General features: G+C 37.0%; 2 protein-coding genes across 4 annotated transcripts; one reads left to right on the top strand and one right to left on the bottom strand.

The window, feature by feature from the left end:
* The first annotated feature begins 2,488 nt into the window (after window positions 1-2,488).
* LOC127789910 (uncharacterized) lies at window positions 2,489-26,673 on the top strand. Of its 2 annotated transcripts, XR_008020686.1 has the most exons (3): window positions 2,489-2,624; window positions 3,154-7,463; window positions 26,444-26,673. XR_008020686.1 is itself a non-coding variant. In XM_052319001.1 (2 exons), the coding sequence occupies exons 1-2, from the start codon at window positions 20,340-20,342 to the stop codon at window positions 26,519-26,521; spliced, it is 327 nt and encodes a 108-aa protein (XP_052174961.1). In that variant the 5' UTR covers window positions 19,940-20,339; the 3' UTR covers window positions 26,522-26,673. The 2 variants fall into 2 exon arrangements, 1 of the variants encoding a protein (XP_052174961.1); XM_052319001.1 differs by lacking the exons at window positions 2,489-2,624; window positions 3,154-7,463 and adding an exon at window positions 19,940-20,588.
* LOC127789909 (receptor-like protein 7) lies at window positions 3,102-25,973 on the bottom strand. Of its 2 annotated transcripts, none has more exons than XM_052318999.1 (2): window positions 25,323-25,973; window positions 3,102-5,225 (listed from the first exon to the last, which is right to left on the bottom strand). In XM_052318999.1, the coding sequence occupies exons 1-2, from the start codon at window positions 25,935-25,937 to the stop codon at window positions 3,102-3,104; spliced, it is 2,739 nt and encodes a 912-aa protein (XP_052174959.1). In that variant the 5' UTR covers window positions 25,938-25,973. The 2 variants fall into 2 exon arrangements, with proteins under 2 accessions (XP_052174959.1, XP_052174960.1); XM_052319000.1 differs by having other exon boundaries at window positions 3,102-3,421; window positions 23,519-25,973.

Consider the following 26,673-nt stretch of genomic DNA (forward strand, 5'->3'; position numbering starts at 1 on the left):
GTAGCGTTTTAGTGGGTTTTAATGGTGTTTTCAAGTCTTCTTGGTAGCCATTTTTGAATCTCTACCCATTGGTTTTCCACTTCGATGTGAGCTTGTATCAGGAACTTGTCTTCTTCCTCGCTTCATGTATCTTTCTACCAAAATAGTTGCATTATGCTCATTGTTTATGAGTCACAACAATCTTTTCGTTAATAAGATGAGGTAGAGTGGAAGGTGAAAGAAAACTTAAACCCAACACTTGTAATAATGAGTAAATTAAACTCAGCACTCTGAAAGTTAGTTTAATTACAAACATTATCACTTGTATCTGGAATCACATTGTCGAGCCCTTTGTTAGACAATCGCCATTAAAATTACTTAATTATTCAAAATTCATCCATATGTATATCTCCTATCCTTTTTCTTTCCCTCATTTCTCTCTTTCCATGTCTCACAAAAATTGGGTTTCAAAGTATTGAGGTTGAGAGGCGCGTGCGTGCATAGATACGTAGGGCGATGGAGATGGAAGGAAAGATGATTTATATGGATAAAAATTTAGTGAAACAAAGATGGAAGTTTATCAAAATTAATTTATACCAATGACTTGAGGTGAAAGATGAAGAACCAAATATATGAACTAGCAAAAGCAAGAAAGAGAGGGGTGTTTAAGGCAAAGAAAAATGCATAAAAGATGAAAACTAGAAAAAAAAACCTAGTAAAAAGGGGGTGATCAAAGAGAGATGGTAGGAGTATTTTTCAAAGTTATTCGATTAAGGTATAGAAAAATATTATGTTAGAGATTTATGTTCAAATGAAATAAGGCACAAGCTTTGAAAAGGATAAAATAGAAAGAAAACCAATTGAAACACTCAAAAATGAAGAAACTTTCATGTATTAATCTCATTCCTTAAGTGAAAATGTGAAAATAATAAATAAAAAATTAAAACTCAAAAAACACAAATATTTATTTATTTATCTCTTTCTCACATAGTATGTCTTGATAAAGAGAAAAGAGATAAAGATAGAATATGCAAAACTAGACAGAAAATTGGTGGGTTAAAAGAATAGGGTCAAAATAACCACTTATGGGGGTGGTTTGGTCAGCTAAGGACAGATATTGAAGTGGACGAGGACCTAGTTTGTGAAGCAAGTTGGTGAGCCAGTACATAATAGGATCATGGGAGCTCAACCGAGAGACTAAGAAGTTCAAGTCAAATGCACATATGCACAATAGAAGCAATTGACATGCTCTTTTAGCTTGAGATATCATTTACTGTTTATGGCATTTTAATTATTAATAGTCATATTTTTTTATATATATGCATATGAATGTTATTACTGTATCATACGAGAAGCGATTTATTTTTATTATTTATTTATATAATTTTTAAAAATATTTTAAAAGTCGATTTGTCTATGCCGCTAAGGGTTTGCATGTGCCCTGGCGATATGCCATCCTATGTGGCCCAATTCTTTGTACTCTTGGATGATAAAAAAGAATGTTAATTGGGGGGATTTATAGAGAAGGGGTTATGAGGCATATTAATTAATTTTCATTTGACTCTTCAAATCCCATTTAATTTTGGGGATGGAAAATATGATGGGTGATAAAAAAAAATCCAAAAGTGTGGACAATGATGCATTTGGATCATGATCAGGCAGCAGCACTGTGTTAAGCAAATTTGCCAATAAGTTGAATATGTAGATCATAAGCCTTAATTGGATGGACAATGATGCACTGGACTTTAATTTTTCGGCATACATTTAATAGGAAGTGATTGAAATTTCATGTTCCAGGACTTTTATCATCAAGTTGGATTTGTCGGTCTTTGCCGTAAGGGAGGCTTATGGAAATGGTGAGATCTTTGACCCCCAGTCTAGACGCTGGCACCTCTAAGGGGTTGGATTTGCGGGTCTCCAGCTTGACCTTGTTGAGTGATGAGTGCCACAAGGGAGACTTATGGTGAGATCTTTGACCCCCCCCAGACTAGACGCTAGACACTTGGATTTGTGGATCTCCAGGCATATTGGAAAGTCTTCAAGCATTAATAAGTAATTTAAAACAAATTCCAACCGGTGGGCCACGACGGTGACCCGCGATGGAGAGGACAGCAAAGCCCATATTCGCTGGCGTCACCGATCGGACCCCACCATGCCAAGAGTCGCGACCCATCAACGGTGGCATGGGGTGCCTCTGGTCACGCCAGCCATCAACGAGATCTCGGCCATGGCAGTGACCAGAGGTCATCGGCCATCGCGAGAAGACCAAGCACCAAGACCACTGAAGTATCAAGCCACTGGCCGCCGGCGACGGGAGAAAAACAACCGACCGTCGGCCATGGCAGTGACCGTAGGATCGGTCACTGCGGCCCCATGCTCACCGGGGACACAATTTAACTTCCCACGGCCGTGACGTACGCGGCCGCCCTTTCACGCAGGAGACGACGACAGATCTTAACACGGCCATGGATATTACACAGAAGACCCACAGCATGGCAGCAGATGCATGGTGTGTCCCATCGGCCGTCGGCGACAGAGCCTCAGCCATGGCGAGGAAGACCCACGAGCAGCAAGCCCAGCGGCTGTGACGCACACGGCCGCAGGCGACAGTGCCTCAGCCATGGCAGAATCGCAGCGGATAGACGGTAAATAATTTACGTGGAAAATATCACTGAGTTACTAAAACGTGACTACGACCAATCACACGGTGTAGATAAATAAACAAATCTCTTATATTACTGTAGAACTTTAATAGAATTGCATAAGGTATGTAAAAGTACCCGAATTGCAAAGGAATAATCGAAACACTAGCAATGTCTGTGCCTACCCATTTTGTGCTTGTGTCGATTGGTTTGTCTAATTAGCTTATGAACACTAGCAATGTCCTGTTTGGAAACTTGCACACAAACAAAGCCTTGATTAAGAGCTTTAACTCCGTAGAAAGGGACTGAATTAGTGAAGGAAAAACTTCTGTGAATTCCAGTAAATTTCATTTATCTGATAAGATCATGAATGCATATTAGTGAGATGATTTCACCTTGAAATAGATGACTGAAACATTGGCCATTCAATCCCACGAAGCTAGAAGAAATACACATGGCATTAAGCATTCTCTAGTCAACTTACAGTTTCCTCTTCCTCTCCCTTCTTTGATTGTTTTTCTTCCTTGCAAAGGTCTCCAGGAACCATTCGTGGTACTTAGAGGTCAACATTTGCCCGATGGCAAACCCAATCGTCGTCCCACTTCCAAATCCCATGAATATGACAATCCAATCAGCTCCACTAGGAAATGTTGAATCCTTGCTTCCTTCGGAGTCTACAGGCTGCGGTGACAATGTTGGTGAGGGAGCATCCAATTCTCCACAGTGCCTTGACAGCGGCTCCCCGCAAAGTCCTGAATTCCCTTCATACGAGTTGTTCTGAAACGTATTGAATTGATGACCTTTTGGGACATGTCCAACAAGATTATTGTGGGAGACATTAAAGAATGCAAGGAAAGTGAGTTGTGTTAATTGTTGAGGGATCTCCCCCGAGAGCTTGTTTTGAGCAAGGTCCAAGGCTTCAAGGTTGGAGAGGTCCCCCAAGAATGATGGGATTCCACCACTCAACTCGTTGTTAGAGAGGTTCAGTAGCTGAAGTGCCTTGAGATCTCCCAAAGATTTTGGAATTCCCCCTTCAAATTTGTTGCTTGAGAGATCAATGCCAATGAAAATGTCCAAAGTCTTAATATACTCTCTGGCTACACCTTTGTTTGTTATGGTCATAGAGTAGAAAAAATCGTGTTCCCACCATATACCTGGTAGCAACTGAAACTCGATGGGGGGGATTGCTTGATTTGTCTCTTTTTTTCCAAGTGGTTTCATTGCATTCCAACTACGAATGTATTTTGTTGGCAAATCACCTGAAAAACCATTGCGGGAGAGGACGATGATGCGTAACTTTGAGAACTCAAACTTGGTTCTTGGACTCCTTATTGCACCATAGAATTTGTTGGAGTGCAAGTTGAGAACCTCTAGCTCTGTAAGAGTTCCCAACCAAAAAGGGAATGCATCTTCAATTAGATTATCGGAGACGTCAAGAATCTTAAGCTCGGTACAATTTGCCAATGATTTTGGTAGTTTCCCTGATAGTCGATTCTGAGCGAAGCCAATTAACTCTAGATTGTTTCCTTTATTGTATGCCTGGGGAATGGGACCGTAGAAGTTGTTGCGTCCAAGATCAAGAACTGATAGAGAATCACTGAAGTTGCTCAGACATGGAGGAATTAATCCTGTCAAATTGTTGTTAGACAAATTAAGAATGTAAAGGGAACTCAATGTACAGATCAATGGGGAAAGTTTTCCAATGATTGCATTGTCTGAGGCATAATAAGCGAGAATAGATGTTGGTGGAATTGGCAGCCTTCCCTGCAACTTGTTGTAGCTAAGGTCTAACAGGCTTAACTTAGCCCAAGGAAGAATAATTGGTTGTTGCTCAAAGCCTGTGAGATTGTTTCCTTGCAGGCGTAATATCCCGAGAGTATCTTTACTTATGTTTAACATCCAGGCTGGAATTTGGCCGCGAATTCTATTGTTTACAAGAGAAAGCTCCTCAAGTTGATTTTGGAAGCTCAAAAAATATGGGAAATCTCCGAGGTTGCATGAATCGAACTGTAACCTCTTGAAATTCAAGAGAGTAGTGTTGGTGGAAAGGCCTATGGTAGCATGCTGGATTTTGTTTGCAGGAAATGAAAGGACCGAACCTTGTAAATCTATGCCATTAAGGTACAATGTGGTGAGGCTAGTCAGATTCCAAAGCCAAAACATGCTTCCTACATCAAATTCATTGTGAGAAAGTTCTAAATCACGGAGTCGTGATAAGCCTGCCAAAGAAAGAATCTGACCACTAAAGTTATTATATTCAAGATTCAGAACAGTGAGTTGCGTCCGGTTAAGTGAAGCTGGAATGGATCCTGAGAACTTGCAGCGTGATAAGTCCAACTTATCTAGGAAACTGAGATTTCCTATCGTGTTTGGTAGCTCACCAGAGAAATTGGTGGAAGCAAGTATCAACTTTTGAAGTGAACTAGAGTGCTGAAATTCTGGCAAATGGCCAGTAAGGAGATAATTATCACGTAAGTTGAGAACTCGAAGCTTTGGTAGATGGAATATGGATGTGGGAAATGTTCCATACAACCCACAATCACTCAAGCTTATAGTTTTCAGAGAAGAGATGTTGGGCAATATTAATTTGGAAGTTATATTCACCTGACCGAGATGAATTTCTTCTAGGCTAGTTAAGTTTTGAAGCAAGCTCTGGAGACCAGGCTTTTCAAGTCTCAATGGTCCTGAATTTTGTGAAAGATCAAGTGAAATCAATTTGGACAATCTGGAAATTTCCACAGGGATAGGGCCAGAAAATACAGATAGAGAAAGGTTGAGAGTTGTTAGCAGCAAAAGATGGCTGATTTCCGATGGGATTTGGGAGTAATTGAAGTGGTTATCAGCAAGGTTGAGCCTCCTAAGATGCACTAGGCTGAAGAGGCTGCTGTTGGACTTGATAGAGCCAAAGAGGAAACTGCTACTGAGGTCAAGATCAACTACATGACCTGTAGACTGGTCACACTCGACGCCATCCCAGGAGCAGCAGTCGCTGCCTCCACCAACTTTGAACTTCCACGATCGTAGCTTCCAGTATGCCAAGGGATCAGAAGATGCAGATTTATTGAAAGAAAATGCTTGCTTGAATTGCAAAAGAGCAGAGCTCTCTTCAGCATGGCAGAGTGGCTGCACGGAAGAGAAATTATTAGGAGTTGACGTAATAAGTTGAAAGCAACAGATCATCAAGTGCATGAACATAAAGAAATATAAAGAGGAAGCCATGGTATGTGGCCCAATTCTTTGGTACTCTTGGATGATCAAAAAGAATGTTAATGGGGGGATTTATAAAGAAGGGGTATGAGGCATATTAATTAATTTTCATTTGACTCTTGAAATCCCATTTAATTGTGGGGATGGAAAATTTGATGGGTGATAAAAAAAATTCAAAGTGGACAATGATGCATTTTGATCATGATCAGGCAGCAGTACTGTGTTATTCAAATTTGCCAACAAGTTGAATATGTAGACCATAAGCCTTAATTGGGTGGAAAATTATGCACTTGACTTTTTTGGCATATATTTAATAGGAAGTTGTTGAAGTTTCATGTTCCATGACTTTTATCATGGACAATGATGCACTGGACTTTTTTTAATCACCCATTTTGTGCTTGTGTTGATTGGTTTGGCTAATTTGCTTTTTCACTTTTAATTAATTTATTTAACTTGCATAATTTATGAGTTACCGTATACACATGAATTTTGTTTAGTGTGCACTTAAAAGATCATATATTTTTTTTACCTAATCATTCTTAACTTATAATTGTCATCTTTTAAATGCATATCGATGAAATTACATATAAATTTTGAATTACTAAGGAAATGAGTATATATAATCTATTACCAACCTTGAAAGATAGTTTTACAAATCTTTAAAGGGTTGGATTTGTTGGTCTTTGCCATAAGGGAGGCTTATGGATATGGTGAGATCTTTGACCCCCAGACTAGAGGCTGGCACCTCTAAAGGGTTGGATTTGTGGGTCTCCAGCTTGAACTTGTTGAGTGGTGGGTGCCATAAGGGAGAGTTATGGTGAGATCTCCGTGTTATGCAAATTTTGCAACAAGTTGAATATGTAGACCATAAGACTTAATTAGGTGGACAATGATGCACTGGACTTTTTTGGCATACATTTGATAGGAAGTGATTGAAATTTAATGCTCCATGACTTCTATCATCAAACTCCAGCTGAGTCCCCTTTTCACATTTTCAATGTCTGTGCTTTCCCATTTTGTGCTTGTGCTGATTTGTTTGGCTAATTAGCTTATGAACACTAGCAATGTCCTGTTTGGAAACTTGCATACAAACAGAGCCTTGATTAAGAGCTTTAACTCCGTTGAAAGGGACTGGATTAGTGAAGGAAAAACTTATGTGAATTCCAGTAAATTTCATTTATCTGGTAAGCCCATGAATGCATATTAGTGAGATGATTTCACCTGGAAATAGATGACTGAAACATTGGCCATTCAATCCCACGAAGCTAGAAGAAATACACATGGTATTATGCATAAAATTGGTCTCATAAAACATATTATCAGATCAACTTCAATTCCCTTCCCTCTTCTCTTCCTCTTGCTTCCCTGATTTTGTTTTTGCCTCCCAAAGGTCTCTCCAAGAACCATTCGTGATACTTACAAGTTAGCATTTTCCCCATGGCAATCACAACCATTGTCCCAACTCCAAATCCCGTGAATATGAGAATCCAATCAGCTATGCCAAGCAATGATGAATCTTTGCTTTCTTCAGAGTGACGGTGGCGGCGGCAGCAATTACAAGTCCCTTCGTCCGAGTTGTTTTGAGATGGTTGTTAAGAGATCCCACCTAGAAGTTTGTTTTGAGAAAAGTGCAAGGTAACAAAGTTGGCATTCCACCACTCACTTCATTGTAGGATAGATTGAGCAGATGAAGTGCTATGAGATCTCGTAGAGGTTCTGGTTCCTTCTTCAATGCCAACAGAGATATCCAAAGCCTTAAGCATAGACTATCTGCACCTTTATTTGCCACGGTAACAATTGGAACTGTATGGAGGTGGATGCTTTCTTCATCTTGTCTATACCATGTAATTTCATTGCATTCTGATCATCAAAGTAAATGATGACATTTTGGGTAACATTCTCTAATCAACTTCAGTTTCCTCTTCCTCTCTTCTTTCTTTCCCGTCGCAGATTGCTTTTCTTCCTTGCAAAGTCTTCAAGAACCATTCGTGAAACTTAGATGTCAGCATTTGCCCAATGACTATCCCAACCACTGTCCCACTTCCATATCCCATGCATATGACAATCCAATCAGCTCCACTTCCGTTTTATATTTTCTGATCTGAGTGAATATTTATATAATGTTCACTGATTCTGTTTGTTTTTCTTTTTCCCTATGCCGGTAGAGGAAGAGACCATAAGCAGCTCAGAAAGGCTTCAAATAAAAGGATGGCAAGTAGCCCCTTTTATACGCATCTAATTTGTTGAGTAAAGCATTTAATTGCTGTTAAATCCCTGAATATAAATCTAACCAGTTTGTCTAATTAGTTAATTGGATTATATTCTGTTTTAGATGCAACTGTGAGTTAATTGTGCTATCAATCTTATCATAATGAAGTGTTGTTACAAAAACAGTCTTGAATTTGCAGTGATTGTTTTAATTTAGGGAGTACCATGTCACCTTTTTATATAGTAGTTATGGAGAAATGCCATTCTTCTAGTGTTGTCTGGCTTATTGTTAATGTTCGATGAAAACTGCAATGAAAAGATGATAATATTATTTCTTGAATTTTTGTTGCTGTAATCTAGGAAGATAAGCTCAAAACAAAAAGCCCAAACCAATAAGATTGGAGCATTATCTACTGGAAATTCTTGTCTCATGGGCCATCACAGTTGTCCATGAAAGTGGAGCAATTAATTAAACCCATAAAAAATGTTTAAAAAATGAAAAAGAAGAAGAAGTTGCAATTGTGATCAGTGAAAAAATTTCTAACTGTAACTGGACTGGGCCAACTAGAAGCTGCAAATCTTAAGAGTCCAAATTCAAACAAATCTTAAGAGTCCAAATTCAAACTTAACACGCATGTCTATGTTTAGAACCATGCTTGCAATATAGGAAAACATGTTAATTCTAAGTAGCTGAAAAGAATAAGATTTTTTTGTAATGAAAGTAAGATCGGTAACACACACATATATAGTTGAAATGTATTAAATTGACATTAGAGAATTCGAGGAAAGTAAGTTGTTTTAGTTGTTGAGGGATCTCCCAGTGAAGATGTCCAGTGTCTCGACATGCTCTCTATCCACTACTTTCTTTGTTATGGTTATATGGTAGAGAAAATGATATTCCCAAGTAATATTCGGCAGTCCTAATGTTAATTTTCTTCACCCTATCTATGCCGAGCAATTTCATTGCATTCCAACTACAAAAGTATTTTGTAGGCAAATCAATTGAAAATCCATTGCAGGAGAGGTCAATGATGTGCAAATTTGGGAGCTCAAACTTGGTTTTGGGACCCCTTATTTCACCCCAAAATTTGTTGGAGCGCAAATTGAGAACCTGCATCTTGTTAGGATTAAGGTCCTAATCTTAAATAGCAGAAGAAAAATAATCAAAATAAGTACAAAAAACACATGAAATTTATAGTGGTTCACTCTCAATGTGAGAGCTAGGTCTATTGCCGTTGCTGTGAGTTTTTCACTATATCCAAATTAGAGATTACAAGAATGCATACCAACACTCTCTAATAACCACCATGATATAAGCAAAATTAAAGCAACAAAAATACATGTGAAAATTCAAAACTGCCCTTATTATAAAACTAAGGTCGATTCACGTATTGATTTTGTGTAGGGAAAATATGCACCAAGGTGATAATTAGGCTGCACACACTAACAACAGATTGAGGATCTTGATACAGTTTTGAAGGAGAGAGCTTTGCTTGGGGTGCCTAGATCAAAGCTTTCTCTTCGAATGTTGCTTTCTTCTAGTGGAGTTCTAGTGGTTTTTAATGGCATTTTCTGTTCTTCCTGAAAGCCATTTTGCGATCTCCATTCATCGATTTCCCACTTCAATGTGAGCTTGTATCAGGATCTTGTCTTCTTCCTCGCTCTATGTATCTTTTTGCAAAAACAATTACATTATGCTTATTGTTTATGAGTCACAACAATCCATCCATTAATAAGATGAGGTGGAGTGGAAGATATTGAAAGAAAACTTAAGCCCAACAATTATAATGAGTAAATTAAACTCGACATCTCTAAGGTTGGCTTAATTACTAATGTTATCACTTGCATCTTGAATCACATTGCAGGACCTTTTAGTGGACAACCACCGTTAAAATTGCTTAATTATTTAAAATTTCTCCACATGTATATCTCCCATCCCCATTCTTTTCCTCTCTCTATGCCTTGCAAATATTAGGTTTTAGAGTATTGAGATTATGGGATCTGTACGTGCATGCACAGATACAAGAGAGATGGAATAAATATTTCTCAAAAAGTTAATTGATTAAAGTGCAAGAAAAAATATTATGTTTAGGTATGTTAGTGTTTTTGAAGAAGATTTTAGAGATTTATGTTCAAATGACATAAGGCACAAGCTTTGAAAACGATAAAATAAAAAGAAAAACCAATTCAAACACTCAAAAATCAAGAAATTTTCATGTATTAATCTCATTCCTTAAGTGAAAAGGTGAAAAAATAATAAATGGAGAATCAAAATTTAGAAAACACAAACATTTGTTTATCTATCTCTTTCTTGCAGAGTATGTCTCAACAACGAAAAAAGAGATAAGATAGAATATGCAAAACTCCATCGAGGGTGGGTGGGTCAAAAAAGTAAGGGCAGAATAGCCACTTTAAGTCTCCTTATTAGACAAAATAGAGGCGACTTAATTCTTGAAATTTAGAGAATTACTAAATGCAAATTGACAAAAATTTCAAAAATGACTACTATAATTATCTTAAATTAATGCAATAATAATGATATTGTTGTAATTATATATGCTTTTAGAAACAAAATTTTCCTATGAGTATTGAAAATTAGAAGGAATAATAATGGTACGTACCGTAATGTTAGGCCTGAGATGGTTGTGCCATCTCTCCCTGCATTGTTTCCCAATCCTTCCTTCCAGCCTCTGAGCAATTTGAGACCACTTCCTTATTCCATATTTCTCTACCAATGAAATTAGCGACATGCACCCAGTAATATTTATTTACATATATATATATATATTTATAGGGTTTTTTCTTAAATCGTATTAATTAGTTCCTACTTCTCGATTAATTTTTCATCAAATCGATTAATCTCGTATAATTTTTAAAATATTGAATTTTTAGACCAAATAAAAAAAGAACAAACACTTTAATATTGAACGACGTGGTCAACACGTGCACTCGATAAAAAAAACACTATCCATTTTAAAAAATTCATAAAAGATTAAAAATTTGCATACACATAAATAATATAATGCATTTAAAGAAAATAAAATAGCTATCTTTTTTATTCCGTATTTCTCCATCAATGAAATCAATAATCCACACTTGTTAATATTTACTTACATAATTTTACTATTTCTTAACAATATATATATGTTTGTTGGTTTTTATTTTTTGTTTTTTTTTTGTATTAGATTGTTTTTCGCCTCTAGTTGATTTTTTATTAAATTAGTTTATCCAACACACTTTTCAAAATATTGAATTTTTAGACTAAAAAAATTATTCAAATGACGAACGAGCGAAAGAAAAATAAAAAGATATATTTGATTTTAGAGTATTGAGGTTGTGCATGCGTGCACACAGGTATATAAAAAGATGAAAATGAAAGATAAAGAAAGAAATTTATAAACTAGTTAAAGTAAGAGAGAGAGAGGGGAGGGGGAGGGGGGGTTTAAGCTAAAGCAAAATGCATAAAAGATGAAATTAGAAAATACTAGTAAAAGACGGGGCGTGATTGATGGAAGGAGTATCTCTTAAAGTTATTGGATTAAGGTGCAAAAAAAAAAAATGTTATGTTTAGGTATTTTAGTATTTTTGAAGAAGATAAAAATTACGCGTTCTTTAGAAATTTATGTTTAAATGAAAAAGGCACAAACTTTGAAAAGGAAAAAATAGGAAGAAAAACCAATTCAAACACTCAAACAAAGAAACCTTCATTCATTAATCTCCTTTCTTAAATGAAAAGGCAAAAAATAATAAATAAAAAATCAAAACACAAACATTTGTTTATTTATCTCTTTCTTAGTGTTTAGAAAATGTGTCTCAACAACAAAAGAAGAGATAAGATAAAATATGTAAAACTATATCTAGGTCAAAAGAGTAAAGGCAAAATAGGTGGCACTTTCTCTTTCTCTATTAATGCTTGTCTATAAAAATAATGGCCACTTAATTCTTGAAGTGTAGAGAATTATTGAATGTAATTTGACAAAAATTTCAAAAATGTCTACTATAATTTATCAAACTCCATGAATGAGAGAGAGAGAATGAAGAAAAAAAGTGAGAAATATTATGATTTCTTTTTCTCTCTTATTCTTGGTAACATTTGTGCTTCCAAGGCATTTAACATGGTGGCAAAGGGATGGTGATCGTTGATTCATGGCATGATCCAATGGTTGTGATTTCATAAGAGTATAAGCTTTCACTCCATCAATCCACTTACTTGGTCATTTTTATTTTTATTTTTTTATTATTTTTTTTAAATTATCAATTTAACAATTCGAAACTATTTTTCAAAATATCATCTTACTGGCACTCGAAATTTTGGATTTTTATAGAGCCATTGATGAGATTGGTAGCTTTTGTGTGTCGAACACAATACGAGTTATTGGTTTTGTCAGTGAAATTCAAAATTTTAAGTGTTAGACGGATAATATTTAAAAAAAATAAATCCAAAAATATTGTAAAATGACTTGAAATTTTGGGCTTTTAACAAGTCCTCTATTGGTTCCTCTAGAGACCTTTGAGAATTCAAAATTCTAAGTATTAAAGAGATGATATTTCAAAGATAGTTTTGAAAATATGGTAAAATGAGATTTTTTTATAAAACAAGTGTTAAAATTATCAAAAAGTCGACATCTTTTTTATTTTTTTTTCTCAAATGACTAATTGTACATGTAACGGTAATTTAGTTTAAACTCTCCCCCTCTCTCTCATTAATTTGCAATTCACTATCGTCTTTAAAGGTCAAATAAATGGTTATTTAATTAGAGAAGCAAAAGACAATTAAGGCACATTAATTTCATTGCTAATTAAATTAAGGTAAATATAGAGTGCTTCGTTGTGTTAACCATTTCGTCGCTTTAATCAATCACATTAGTTAGTTAAATATATCATAACTAGTTGTTAAAAAGTTGTGTAATAATATAATTATAAATTTTTAAACTATTTTTAAAATACCATCTTATTGGCACTCGAAATTATGGATTTTTATAGAGCCATTGGTGAGATTGGTAGCTTTTGTGTATCGAACACAATACGAGTTATTGGTTTTGTCAGCAAAATTCAAAATTCTAAGTATTAGATAAAAAATATTTAAAAAAATAATTCCAAAAATGTTGTAAAATGACTTAAAATTTTGGGCTTTTAAAAGTCCTGTTATTGGTTCCTCTAGCGACTTTTTAAGAATTCAGAATTCTAGGTATTAAAGAGATGATATTTTAAAAATAGTTTTGAAAATGTGGTAAAATGAGAATTTTTTTATAAAACAAGTGTTAAAATTATCAAAAAGTCGTCATCTTTTCTATTTTTTTTCTCTCAAATGACTTTGTACATGATAATTTAGTTTAAACTCTCTCTTTCTCATTAATTTGCAATTTATTATCGTCTTTAAAGGTTGAGTAAATGATTATTTAGTTAGAGAAGGAAAAGACAATTAAGGCACATTAATTTCATTGCTAATTAAATTAACCTAAATATAGAGTGTTTGGTTGTGTTAACTGTTTTATCACTTTAATCAATCTCATTGATTAGTCAAATATATCATAACTAGTTGTTAAAAATGGTTGACTATTACAATGTCTTATCTGCTTTTCTTATATTATAATTAATATTGTTTTGTTAATTATTAGTTTAAAATTAAAATATAAATATGTAGATATCGTATATATCTTGACTATAAATATAAAAATGTATAGATTACATGTTTATTGAATCTTATCGAGTCTTTTTATTCTAGGGCAAAAATGAAAACAAGAAGTGGGTTAGGTTAATAAGTTAGGTCACATGAGATTCACAACATACAAGATTTGCTAGTTGGATTAATAGAGATTTTGTGCCAATATTAACAAAGACAAGATAAGATTTCTTGATATGAAAATAATTCAAAACTCTAAGTGCTAAATAGATGATATTTCTAAAGATAGTTTAGAAAATGTGGTAAAATGACAAATTAATATATAAAATAACAAATAATAGATGCATTAGTGCATGAAGACTTAAGCCCATGAGCACAAGAAGCCGCATAAGGGCAATCATTCCAAGTGCATGAAGACTTAAAATCAAACCAAGACTAATCAATAAATGTCTCACTAAAGTGAAATTCTATCATTTGATTGTCTTCCCAAACTTAAAATGATTAATGATAAGTCAATATGCTATGCTAAAAATAGGATTTCTATCATTCTCCCACTTAAAAGATTTACATTAAACTTAGTGAGAGACAGGCCAATCAAAATGTGGCCATATATAACAAAAGGACAATTTAATTACACAATAACACTATTGAATCCAACACAATTACTAATATCGAACTATAGTGGCACATACATCTATCAATGATGTATCATCTTCTATGATTAGAAATATTAGTAATATACAATGGTCAATATGAATTAAGATTGTAAGTAGTATAGATATTAATAATTTAACGATCACACATGATCCAAAATCTGGAGCAAAGTTTCTGCTTCGAATGTTGCTTCTTTTTAGTGGTGTTCCAGTGGTTTTTAATGGCATTTTCTATTTTGCAATCTCCGCCCATCGATTTCCCACTTCAATATGAGCTTGTATTAGGATCTTGTCTTCCTCTTCACTCCATATATCTTTCTGCAAAAACAGTTTCATTATGCTCATTGTTTATGAGTCATAACAATCCATCTGTTAATAAGATGAGGTGGAGTGGAAGATAAAAGAAAACTTAAGCACAACACTTGTAATGAGTAAATTAAAATTGGCGTCTCGAGGTTGGCTTAATTACTAACGTTATCACTTGCATCTTGAATCACATTAGCAAAATCTTTCAATAGACGACAAATATTGGATTTTAGAGTATCGAGGATGTGGGGTATGTGTACATATATATAAAGAGATGAAAATAAAATATGGAAAAATAGATATATAAACTATACAAAAAAATACTAGTAAAAAAAGGGGGCAATCAAAGAGGGATGGATGGAGTATTTCTCAAAGTTATTCCATTAAGGTGTAGAAAAAAATGTTATGTTTAAATATCTTAGTATTTTTGAAGAAGATAAAAATGACATGTTTTTAGAGATTTATATTCAAATGAAATAAGGCAAGAGTGGGTGATGTTATAATAAAATTAGAAGAGCAAATCTTACAAAAAAAAATATCATTTTCAATATTTGGGATCAGTGATTCAAAAAGATGAAGAAATTTACGAAGATGTCGCACATAGAATTAAGGCAGGTCGGCTAAAATGGAGAAATGCATCGGGGGTGCTATGTGATGGTAAAATCTCATTAAAACTGAAAGGAAAATTTTATAGGACAACTATAAGACCAGTTTTGCTGTATGGCTCAGAATGTTGGGTAGTGAAATACCAACATGAGCAAAAAACGAGTGTAGCGGAGATGAGGATGTTAAGATGGGTGTGCGGCCATATAAGAAGGGATAAAATTAGAAATGAAGTTATTCGTAATAAGGTAGGAGTAGTGTCAATTGAGGAGAAGATGAGAGAGACTAGATTAAGATGGTTTTGTCATGTGAGAAGGAGACCAAGAGACGTTCCTGTGAGGAGAATTGATGAAATGAAATAATTAGTCACAAAAAGAGGTAAAGGTAGACCCAATAAGACTTTGGGAGAGACATTAAAGTTTGATATGAAGTGTATGGATCTAAATGAAGATATGACAAAAGACAGAAATACATGTAAGTCTAGAATTCATGTAGCCGACCCCATATAGTGGGATAAAGGCTGAATATGTTATTGTTGTTGTATATTCAAATGAAATAAGGCATAAGCTTTGAAAATGATGAAATAGAAAGAAAAATCAATTCAAACACTCAAAAACAAAGAAACTTTCATGTATTAATCTCTTTTCTTAAATGAAAAAGCAAAAAATAATAAATCTGCACCCATTAATATTTATTTACATATATATATTTGTATGAATTTTTTTTTGAGTCGTATTAGTTTCAAATTCTCAATTAATTTTTCATTGAATCGATTAATCTAGTATGATATTTAAAATATTAAATTTTTAGACAAAATAAAAGAAGAACAATAACTTTAATATCGAACCAACGAACGAGGTGCTCCACCTGTAGTATATAAACAAATACTATATATTTAAAAAACCCATAAAAGATAAAAAAAATTATATAAGAGAATTAAATATAAAATAAAATACACACATAATGCATTTAAAAAACATAAAATAACTATATTTTTTATTCCATATTTCTCCATCAATGAAATTAACTTGCACCGGTTAATATTTACTTACATATTTTTATTATTTCTTGAGATTACTGCCCTTGCGTAGTCTCTCGTCTATCGTATTTTCAATTTTGGTAAAAGAAATAAATCAAAGGTAGAAACTTTATCTTGCTGTGTAGGGTAAATAATCGAATTCACAACTTGTGCGAATCTCATCTTTCTCGGCTCAATCACTTGATTTGTGTCTTAGGGACTACATATTTTTATTATTTCTTAACAATATATATGTGTGTGTTGGGTTTTTTTTTAATTGAATCGATTTTTAGACCAAAAAAATGATTCGAATGACCAAAAAGCATGTCATGCACGTGCAATTGATTAAAATAAAAAACAATTTTGATGCATAGATATAGATTTAGGTATAGATATATGTATATATATAGGAAAATATTATTGGTATATTTTTGTGTATACTTTGGGCTACACAAAGGTATATTAATGACAAAAATGTCCTTTATGAGGTGTATAGAGGCGCGTGAGGCGCATGGAGGTGAGGGGTATTTTGATCATAATATTCTTTTATATAACTCAAAATGTATAAAAATGATACACATATAGCATGATTCATATATATATATATATATGCATTAAAAATAAATAAAATACTGATCCCTTCAACATGTCTTCCTCCGCTGTCCATTGCCCCTTGAAGGAATTGGGTTTCTTACCAACTTTGTTCTGCCTTCTTGTCGGCGGCCTAGCCGGTTCGGCCGCGGCCGAGACCGTCCTCATTTTCTGGACATTTCCGGCGGCAGACGTTGAGTATCCTTCAGCTGCTGGCATCACAAAGCTCAAAGGTTTTGCGGCATAGAAGCTCATGGCTTGCAGGTTGCTGCAGCTCTTATCATAATGCGAAACGGTCGCCTTTTCGGCCGGAGTTCTGGCTGCATGGTTCAAGAATCCGCGTCAAAGCCTCTGGCGGCGACGGCCGTAGGGAGAGTTTGTTGCATGGCTGCATATATAGTCTGGAAGAAGGGGCTTGGGCTCGTAGAGATCGTCAAGATCAGTGGGAGGGAAACCGTTTGGGAAAGAGTCGAAAGGATCGAAGCCTCCGCCAGTTTGAACCCCAAATCCATGGTTCAAGAATGGATCAAAACGGGGAGAAAACTGGTTGAGTTGGATATCATCAAGATCATGGAGAAAATCCTTGGATGAATTACCAGATTCGAAGAACAACCCCCTAGTATATTAAATATATATTATTAATATATGAAATGAAATGGTAGTGTGTGTTGCCTGAAATTTTGGGATCCTAAGGCAAAATGTAAAATTAGGCCCCTGAATTGGCCACGAAGGTGAGCCAGTGAGAGCAAGCCATTGAGCACCAACCATGAGAGTGAGTTGACGAGGGCAAGTTGGCGAGGGTGGAAAATTGTGACGAAGTGATGGAGCGAGAGAGAGGCAGTGAGCGACGGAGAGCAAGCCACCGGCCACGGGGGCGAGGGCAAGCGACCCAACAGAGTAGCAAGAGGCGAGAGAGCAAGAGGGTGAAGGCGAAAGGTGACGGAGCAGCGAGGGTGAGGGCGACAAAAGGTAGCTAGCGAATAAGCAAAAGCGAGAGGGGGAGAAGGGCAAGAGACGAAGCTTTGCATAGGGGGAGGGGGTGGGCCGCTAGACATGGGCTATGGATCCTTAGAAAGAGGAAGGTTTTCAATTTATGGGGTCCAAATAATCAAATTTTCATGGACTTGAGGCAACCCTTTTATGGGTCTCATCAAATTTTCATGGACATGCTGGTCGTGGTTTGTTCTCTAGTTAGAGATGGAAAATAGGTCGGGCGGCCCATGGGCCGGCCCGACCGGCCAGCCTCATAGTCTGGCCCGACCAGTTATTGTAGCAGACGGGCCAGGTTGGCTCGACTAGCAAAAAGAGGGTCGTGCCGAGCCAGTCATATGTGGCCCGCTACCCGACCCACTAAAAAATAAAAAAATATTTAAAAATTATATTTACTGTAAATATAATTTTATTGTAATGTTTACTATAATATTTGTAAACATAATTATGTTTGTAAACATAATGTTTATTATGTTTGTAAAATTATTTACTGTAATGTTTGTAAAAATAATTATGTTTGTAAACATTATGTTTACTGTAAACATAATTTTACAAATATAAAAATTATAAACAAACAATATTTATTTATAAACATATTTTAAAAAATATTAGTTACATTTTAGAAAAAAAATAAAAAAAATTTATTTAAAAAATTAAAAATAAATGGCTCATGGGCCGACCCAGATAGCCAGGCCCGCCCATTTCCCATCTCTATCTCCAGCGATCCCGGACAATTGTGACAACAAGAGTTGTCGTTGGTACAACGATTAGAATTTCTGACGAGTTTTCTACAGCTATCGGACAAGAGGTGTCAGTAATGGAGTTATAATTGTGACCTTTTTTTGTGATATCCCATTTATGGTCCACTAAATGGACAATCTCTTTTGGAGAAATGGTCCTAATTTTTATTCACCTTTGTTGAGATGGTCTTCACATGACTTCAACAAAAGATTGAGGACGACTTACGGGTGAATTGACTTGGTCCCCTAGGGGTGGCTTGGTTACCCAAGGAGAGGTATTGGAGTGGATTTGTGAAGTAGATTGGTGAGTCAAAACATAATAGGATCATGGGAGTTCAATTGGGAGATTGAGAAGGTCAAATCAAATGCACAAGAAAAATAACCAACATGCTATTTGAGCTTGAGGTATTATTTATTGTTTATTACATTTTCATTATGAATAGTTATATTTTTATATGTGCATATGGCTGAAATTAATGTATCATGCAAGAAGCATCATCGCAATGTGAACGACCGAGTCGTTGCTGTAATTGGCCGGACACTCGGCGTCGTTACGATACTTCGGCGCTTCGGAGCAAACTCTCAATCCCATTGGACCCCATCGGCGCACCACCATCGGCCGAAAAAGAGTGAATCCCTAGGCACATCAACGGTCGAAAAATAAGAAAGGCAAGAAAAGCAACGGCGGAGGCCGATCGGAGTCAGGCCATTGTGATGAAACTCCCTACTTGGCGAGTGAATCAATCAATCGTCGACTATGGCTGATAAATCTTATCCATTACGTTGCTATCACATTGGAGTGAAATGGAAATAGAAAGGAGAAGCAGAAAGGAAGGGATTGTGGAGATGGGTGCAGGGGTGGGTCACGACTATGGGGATATTAGGGTTAGGGTTTGTTGTTTTTTTTTTTAATTTTTATAAAAATAGTGATGCAAAATTATAATTGACGTGACAGTGACGTGGTAACGTGATAAGACAAAGTTAACATCTCAGTTAAAGTCGGCTAATCCAGGGACTAAAAATGAGTAAAATTATTTTATTCAAAAATAAATAGTGAACATAATTTAGTTGATATTCTTAAAATTATTTTTTTGATTAATTCAAAAACTAAATAATGTATTAAGCCTATGTGCATATGGCTGAAATTAATGTATCATGCAAGAAGCGAACCACATCCGTTATTTATTTGTATAGTATTTGAAAATATTTTAAAAATCGAAAGTTTTAATGCAAGAAATGATCTGTGGGTCTCGAGCTTGAACTCGTTGAGTGGTGGGTGTCGTAAAGGAGACTTAATGATGAGATCTTTGACCCCAGACTAGACGCTAGACCCTTGTATTTGTGGGTCTCGAGGCATGTTCGAAAGTCTTAAACAATAATATGTAATTTAAAACAAATTCCAACCGGTGGGCCACAATGGTGGCCCGCGATAGAGAGGACAGCAAGGCCCATGTCCGCTGGCGTCACCGATCGGACCTCCCTGGCGAGGAGGATCCAACACAATCGGTCCGTCCACCATGCCAAGAGTCGCGACCCGTCAACGGTGGCATGGGATGCCTCTGGTCACGCCGGCCATCAACGAGATCTCGGCCATGGCAGTGACCAGAGGTCATCCGCCATGGTGAGAGGACCAAGCGCCTAGACCACTGAAGCATCAAGCCACTGGCCGCCGTCGATGGGCTAAAAACGACCGATCGTCGGCCATGGCAGTGATCGTAGGATCGGTCACTGCGGTGCGGCCCCATGCTCACTGGCGACACAATTTAACTTCCCACGGCCATGACGTACGCGGCCGCCCATTCACGCAGGAGACGACGCGGCGAGGACGACGACAGATCTCAACACAGCCATGGAGATTGCACAGAAGACCCACGGCACGGCAGACCCAGATGCATGGTCCGTCCCACCGGCCGCGACGCACACGGCCGTCGGCGACAGAGTCTCAGCCATGGCGAGGAAGATCCACGAGCAGCAAGCCCAGCGCCCGCGACAGTGCCTCTGCCATGGCTGAATCGCATCGGACAGACGGTAAATAATTTACGTGGAAAATATCACGAGTTACTAAAACATGACTACGAATGGTCAATCGCAACGGTGTAGATAAATAAACAAAGCTCTGATGTCACTTTAGAACTTTAATAAAATTGTAGAGGGGATGTAAAAATACCTGAATTCCAGCAGAATAATCGAAACACTAGCAATGTCTGTGCCTTCTCATTTTGTGCTTGTGTCGATTGGTTTGGCTAATTAGCTTATGAACACTAGCAATGTCCTGTTTGGAAACTTGCACACAAACAGAGCCTTGATTAAGAGCTTTAACTCCGTAGAAAGGGACTGGATTAGTGAAGGAAAAACTTCTGTGAATTCTAGTAAATTTCATTTATTTGGTAAGCTCATGAATGCATATTAGTGAGATGATTTCACCTGGAAATAGATGACTGAAACATTGACCATTCAATCCCACGAAGCTAGAAGAAATACACATGGCTTTAAGCATACAATTGGTCTCATGAAACATATTCTCGGATCAACTTCAATTTCCTCCCCTCTTCTCTTCCTCTTGCTTCCCTGATTTTGTTTTTGCCTCCCAAAGGTCTCTCCAAGAACCATTCGTGATACTTACAAGTTAGCATTTTCCCCATGACAATCCCAACCATTGTCCCAACTCCAAATCCCGTGAATATGAGAATCCAATCAGCTATGCCAAGCAATGATGAATCTTTGCTTTCTTCAAAGTCTGATGGTGGCGGTGGCAGCAATTCCAAGTCTCTGCACTTTCTCTACAAGGGGTCATTGCAAAGTCCTGCATTCCCTTCTTACGATTTGTTTTCAAACGTATCCAATTGCTTACCTTTGTGGACAACTCCAGTAAGATTATTATGCGAGAAATCAAAGAATGCAAGAAAAATGAGTTGAGATGGTTGTTAAGAGATCTCTCCTAGAAGTTTGTTTTGAGAAAAGTCAAAGGTTTCAAGGCTGGATGGGTCTATTAACGAAGTTGGGATTCCACCACTCACTTCATTATAGGATAGATTGAGCAGATGAAGTGCTATGAGATCTCGTAGTGGTTCTGGTTCCTTCTTCAATGCCAGCAGAGATATCCAAAGCCTTAAGCATAAATTATCTGGACCTTTGTTTGCCACAGTAACATTTGGAACTGTATGGAGGTGGATGCTTTCTTCATCTTGTCCATACCATGTAATCTCATTGCACTCTGTTAATGGAAGTAAATGATAACATTTTGGGAAACATTCTCTAATCAACTTCAGTTTCCTCTTCCTCTCTTCTTTCTTTCCCTTCGTAGATTTCTCTTCTTCCTTGCAAAGGTCTTCAAGAACCATTCGTGAAACTTAGATGTCAGCATTTGCCCAATGACTATCCCAACCACTGTCCCACTTCCATATCCCATGCATATAACAATCCAATCAGCTCCACTTCCGTCTTTATATTTTCTGATCTGAGTGAATATTTATATAATGTTCACTGACTCTGTTTGTTTTTCTTTTTCCCTATGCTGGTAGAGGAAGAGACCATAAGCAGCTCAGAAAGGCTTCAAATAAAAGGATGGCAAGTAACCCCTTTTATACGCATCTAATTTGTTGAGTAAAGCATTTAATTGCTGTTAAATCCCTGAATATAAATCTAACCAGTTAATTGGATTATATTCTGTTTTAGATGCAACTGTGAGTTAAATGTGCTATCAATCTTATCATAATGAAGTGTTGCTACAAAAACAGTCTTGAATTTGCAGAGATTGTTTTTATTTAGGAAGTACCGTGTCACCTTTTTATATAGTAGTTATGGAGAAATGTCATTCTTCTAGTGTTGTCTGGCTTATTGTTAATGTTCGATGAAAACTACAATGAAAAGATGACAATATTATTTCTTGATTTTTTGTTGCAGTAATCTAGGAAAATAAGCTCAAAACAAAGAGCCCAAACCAATAAGATTGTGGCTTATACATATATATATAGTTCTCTTGGGTGAGCAAGAAGAGAACGTTATTAATAAGTAGGGGATTTAGTTAGAAGATCTACATGAGGCATATTAATTAATTATCATTTTGAGTCTTCAAATCACGTTTAATTTTTAATGTAAGCTAGGGCATAGAAATTAATGCACACATGTCTATGCACCATGGACAAAGAAAATGTCAAGTCACTCCAAATTTAGTTTTTACTCGAGGTTGAATCCGTGAATGATAATCTGTCCAACTCATGGAATGGTGCATATAAGATGGAAGTATGTTGGAATCATATCATCATCTTCATGTGGCCATGCATGAAGCTTGACAAGTCTTTGCAAAGTCATTTCCCCCCGCGCGGGCGCACACACACATATTTATTCCAAAATGGGTGAAATTACTAACATGAAGATGAAATGTGCCTTTTCATTCATAAGCATGGCCTACTGTACTCAAAAAAGGGTGAGATTTATTATGTATAGTCCTGTTGATGGTCTACTCTAATCTTGTGAAAGGAAGAACCAAATTTTAGTCCATAGTAAGCTCAAGAATGCAATCTAGTGTGATGCTTACACTAGGTGATTGAAACATTGGAAATACAGTCCCATGAAACTAGAAGAAATACACATGGAAAGAAACATAAAATTGGTCTCATGAAACATTCTCAAGTCAACTTACAGTTTCCTCTTCCTCTCCCTTCTTTGATTGTTTTTCTTCCTTGCAAAGGTCTCTAGGAACCATTCATGGTACTTAGAGGTTAGCATTTGCCCGATGGCAAACCCGATCGCCGTCCCACTTCCAAATCCCACGCATATGACATTCCAGTCAGCTCCACTAGCAAATGTTGAATCCTTGCTTCCTTCGGAGTCTACAGGCTGCGGTGACAATGTTGGTGAGGGAGCATCCAATTCTTCACAATGCCTTGAAAGCGGCTCCCGACAAAGTCCTGAATTCCCTTCATACGAGTTGTTCTGAAATGTATTGAATTGACGACCTTTTGGGACATGTCCAACGAGATTGTTGTGGGAGACATTAAAGAATGCAAGGAAAGTGAGTTGTGTTAATTGTTGAGGGATCTCCCCTGAGAGCTTGTTCTGAGCAAGGTCCAAGGCTTCAAGGTTGGACAGGTCCCCCAAGAATGATGGGATTCCACCACTCAACTCGTTGTTAGAAAGGTTTAGTAGCTGAAGTGCCTTGAGATCTCCCAAAGATTTTGGAATTCCCCCTTCAAATTTGTTGCTTGAGAGATCAATGCCAATGAAAATGTCCAAAGTCTTAATATATTGTCTGTCTACACCTTTGTTTGTTATGGTCATAGAGTAGAAAAAATCGTGTTCCCACCATATTCCTGGTAGCAACTGAAACTCCTTGGAGGGGATTGCTTGATTTGTCTCTTGTTTTCCAATTGATTTCATTGCATTCCAACTACGAATGTATTTTGTTGGCAAATCACCTGAAAAACCATTGTGGGAGAGGACTATGATGTGCAACTTTGAGAACTCAAACTTGGTTCTTGGACTCCTTATTGCACCATAGAATTTGTTGGAGTGCAAGTTGAGAGCCTCTAGCTGTGTAAGAGTTCCCAACCAAAAAGGGAATGCATCTTCAATTAGATTATCGGAGATGTCAAGAATCTTAAGCACGGTACAATTTGCCAATGATTTTGGTAGTTTCCCTGATAGGCGATTCTGAGAGAAGCCAATTAACTCTAGACTGTTTCCTTTATTGTATGCCTGGGGAATGGGACCGTAGAAGTTGTTGCCTCCAAGATCAAGAACTGATAGAGAATCACTGAAGTTGCTCAGACATGGAGGAATTAATCCTGTCAAATTGTTGTTAGACAAATTAAGAATGTAAAGGGAACTCAATGTACAGATCAATGGGGAAAGTTTTCCAATGATTGCATTGTCTGAGGCATAATAAGCGAGAATAGATGTTGGTGGAATTGGCAGCCTTCCCTGCAACTTGTTGTAGCTAAGGTCTAACAGGCTTAACTTAGCCCAAGGAAGAATAATTGGTTGTTGCTCAAAGCCTGTGAGATAGTTGCCTTGCAGGCGTAATATCCCGAGAGTATCTTTACTTATGTTTAACATCCAGGCTGGAATTTTGCCGTGAATTCTATTGTTTATAAGAGAAAGCTCCTCAAGTTGATTTTGGAAGCTCAAAAAATATGGGAACTCTCCGAGGTTGCATGAATCGAACTGTAACCTATTGAAATTCAAGAGAGTAGTGTTGGTGGAAAGGCCTATGGTAGCATGTTGGATTTTGTTTGCAGGACACGAAAGGACCGAACCTTGTAAATCTATGCCATTGAGGTACAATGTAGTGAGGCTAGTTAGATTCCAAAGCCAAAACAGGCTTCCTACATCAAATTCATTGTAAGAAAGTTTTAAATCACGGAGTCGTGATAAGCTTGCCAGAGAAAGAATCTGACCACTAAAATTATTGGATTCAAGATTCAGAACAGTGAGTTGTGTCCGGTTAAGTGAAGCTGGAATGGATCCTGAGAACTTGCAGTCTGATAAGTCCAACGTATCTAGGAAACTGAGATTTCCTATCGTGTTTGGTAGCTCACCAGAGAAATTGGTGGAAGCAAGTATCAACTTTTGAAGTGAACTAGTATGCTGAAATTCTGGCAAAGGGCCAGTAAGGAGATAATTATAACGTAAGTTGAGAACTCGAAGCTTTGGTAGATGGAATATGGATGTGGGAAATGTTCCATACAACCCACAATCACTCAAGCTTATAGTTTTCAGAGAAGAGATGTTGGGCAATATTAATTTGGAAGTTAGATTCACCTGACCGAGATGAATTTCTTCTAGACTAGTTAAGTTTTGAAGCAAGCTCTGGAGACCAGGCTTTTCAAGTCTCAATGGTCCTGAATTTAGAGAAAGATCAAGTGAAATCAATTTGGACAATCTGGAAATTTCCACAGGGATAGGGCCAGAAAATACAGATAGAGAAAGGTTTAGAGTTGTTAGCAGCAAAAGATGGCTGATTTCCGATGGGATTTGGGAGTAATTGAAGTGGTTATCAGCAAGGTTGAGCCTCCTAAGATGTACTAGGCTGAAGAGGCTGCTGCTGGACTTGATAGAGCCAAAGAGGAAACTGCTACTGAGGTCAAGATCAACTACATGACCTGTAGACTGGTCACACTCGACACCATCCCAGGAGCAGCAGTCGCTGCCTCCACCAACTTTGAACTTCCACGATCGTAGCTTCCAGTAAGCCAAGGGATCAGAAGATGCAGATTTATTGAAGGAAAATGCTTGCTTGAATTGCAAAAGAGCAGAGCTCTCTTCAGCATGGCAGAGTGGCTGCATGAAAGAGAAATTATTAGGAGTTGCAGTAATAAGTTGAAAGCAACAGATGATCAAATGCATGAACATAAAGAAATAAAAAGAGGCAGCCATGGGATGTGGCCCAATTCTTTGGTACTCTTGGATGATCAAAAAGAATGTTAATGGGGGGATTTATAGAGAAGTGGTATGAGGCATATTAATTAATTTTCATTTGACTCTTCAAATCCCATTTAATTTTGGGGATGGAAAATATGATGGGTGATAAAAAAAATTCAAAGTGGACAATGATGCACATGACTTTTTTGGCATACATTTAATAGGAAGTGATTGAAGTTTAATGTTTACATGACTTTTATCATGGACAATGATGCACTGGTGGGCCACGACGGTGACCTGCGATAGAGAAGACAGCAAGGCGGCAAGGCCCATGTTCGCCGGCGTCACCGATCGGACTTCCCTGCCGAGGAAGCCCCAACACAATAGGTCTGTCCACCATGCCAAGAGTCGCGACCCATCAACGGCGGCATGGGATGCCTCTGGTCACGCCGGCCATCAACGAGATCTCGGCCATGGCAACTGTTCACTGATTGTGTTTGTTTTTCTTTTTCCCTATGCAGGTAGAGGAAGAGACCATAAGCAGCTCAGAAAGGCTTCAAATAAAAGGATGGCAAGTAACCCCTTTTATACGCATCTAATTTGTTGAGTAAAGCATTTAATTGCTGTTAAATCCCTGAATATAAATCTAACCAGTTTGTCTAATTAGTTAATTGGATTATATTCTGTTTTAGATGCAACTGTGAGTTAATTGTGCTATCAATCTTATCATAATGAAGTGTTGTTACAAAAA

The sequence above is a fragment of the Diospyros lotus genome, chromosome 14 (genome assembly GCF_014633365.1).
Source record: "Diospyros lotus cultivar Yz01 chromosome 14, ASM1463336v1, whole genome shotgun sequence".
NCBI classification, from domain to species: Eukaryota; Viridiplantae; Streptophyta; class Magnoliopsida; order Ericales; family Ebenaceae; genus Diospyros; species Diospyros lotus.

Excerpts from the sequence above, each read along its gene's own strand:
- LOC127789910 (XM_052319001.1), top strand. The coding sequence starts at position 20,340 with ATGACGTACGCGGCCGCCCATTCACGCAGGAGACGACGCGGCGAGGAC. Across the intron at positions 20,589-26,443 it reads TGAATCGCATCGGACAGACG|GTAGAGGAAGAGACCATAAG; the intron begins GTAAATAATTTA and ends TTCCCTATGCAG.
- LOC127789909 (XM_052318999.1), bottom strand. The coding sequence starts at position 25,937 with ATGGCTGCCTCTTTTTATTTCTTTATGTTCATGCATTTGATCATCTGT. Across the intron at positions 5,226-25,322 it reads AAGAAATTCATCTCGGTCAG|GTGAATATAACTTCCAAATT; the intron begins GTGAATCTAACT and ends CATCTCGGTCAG.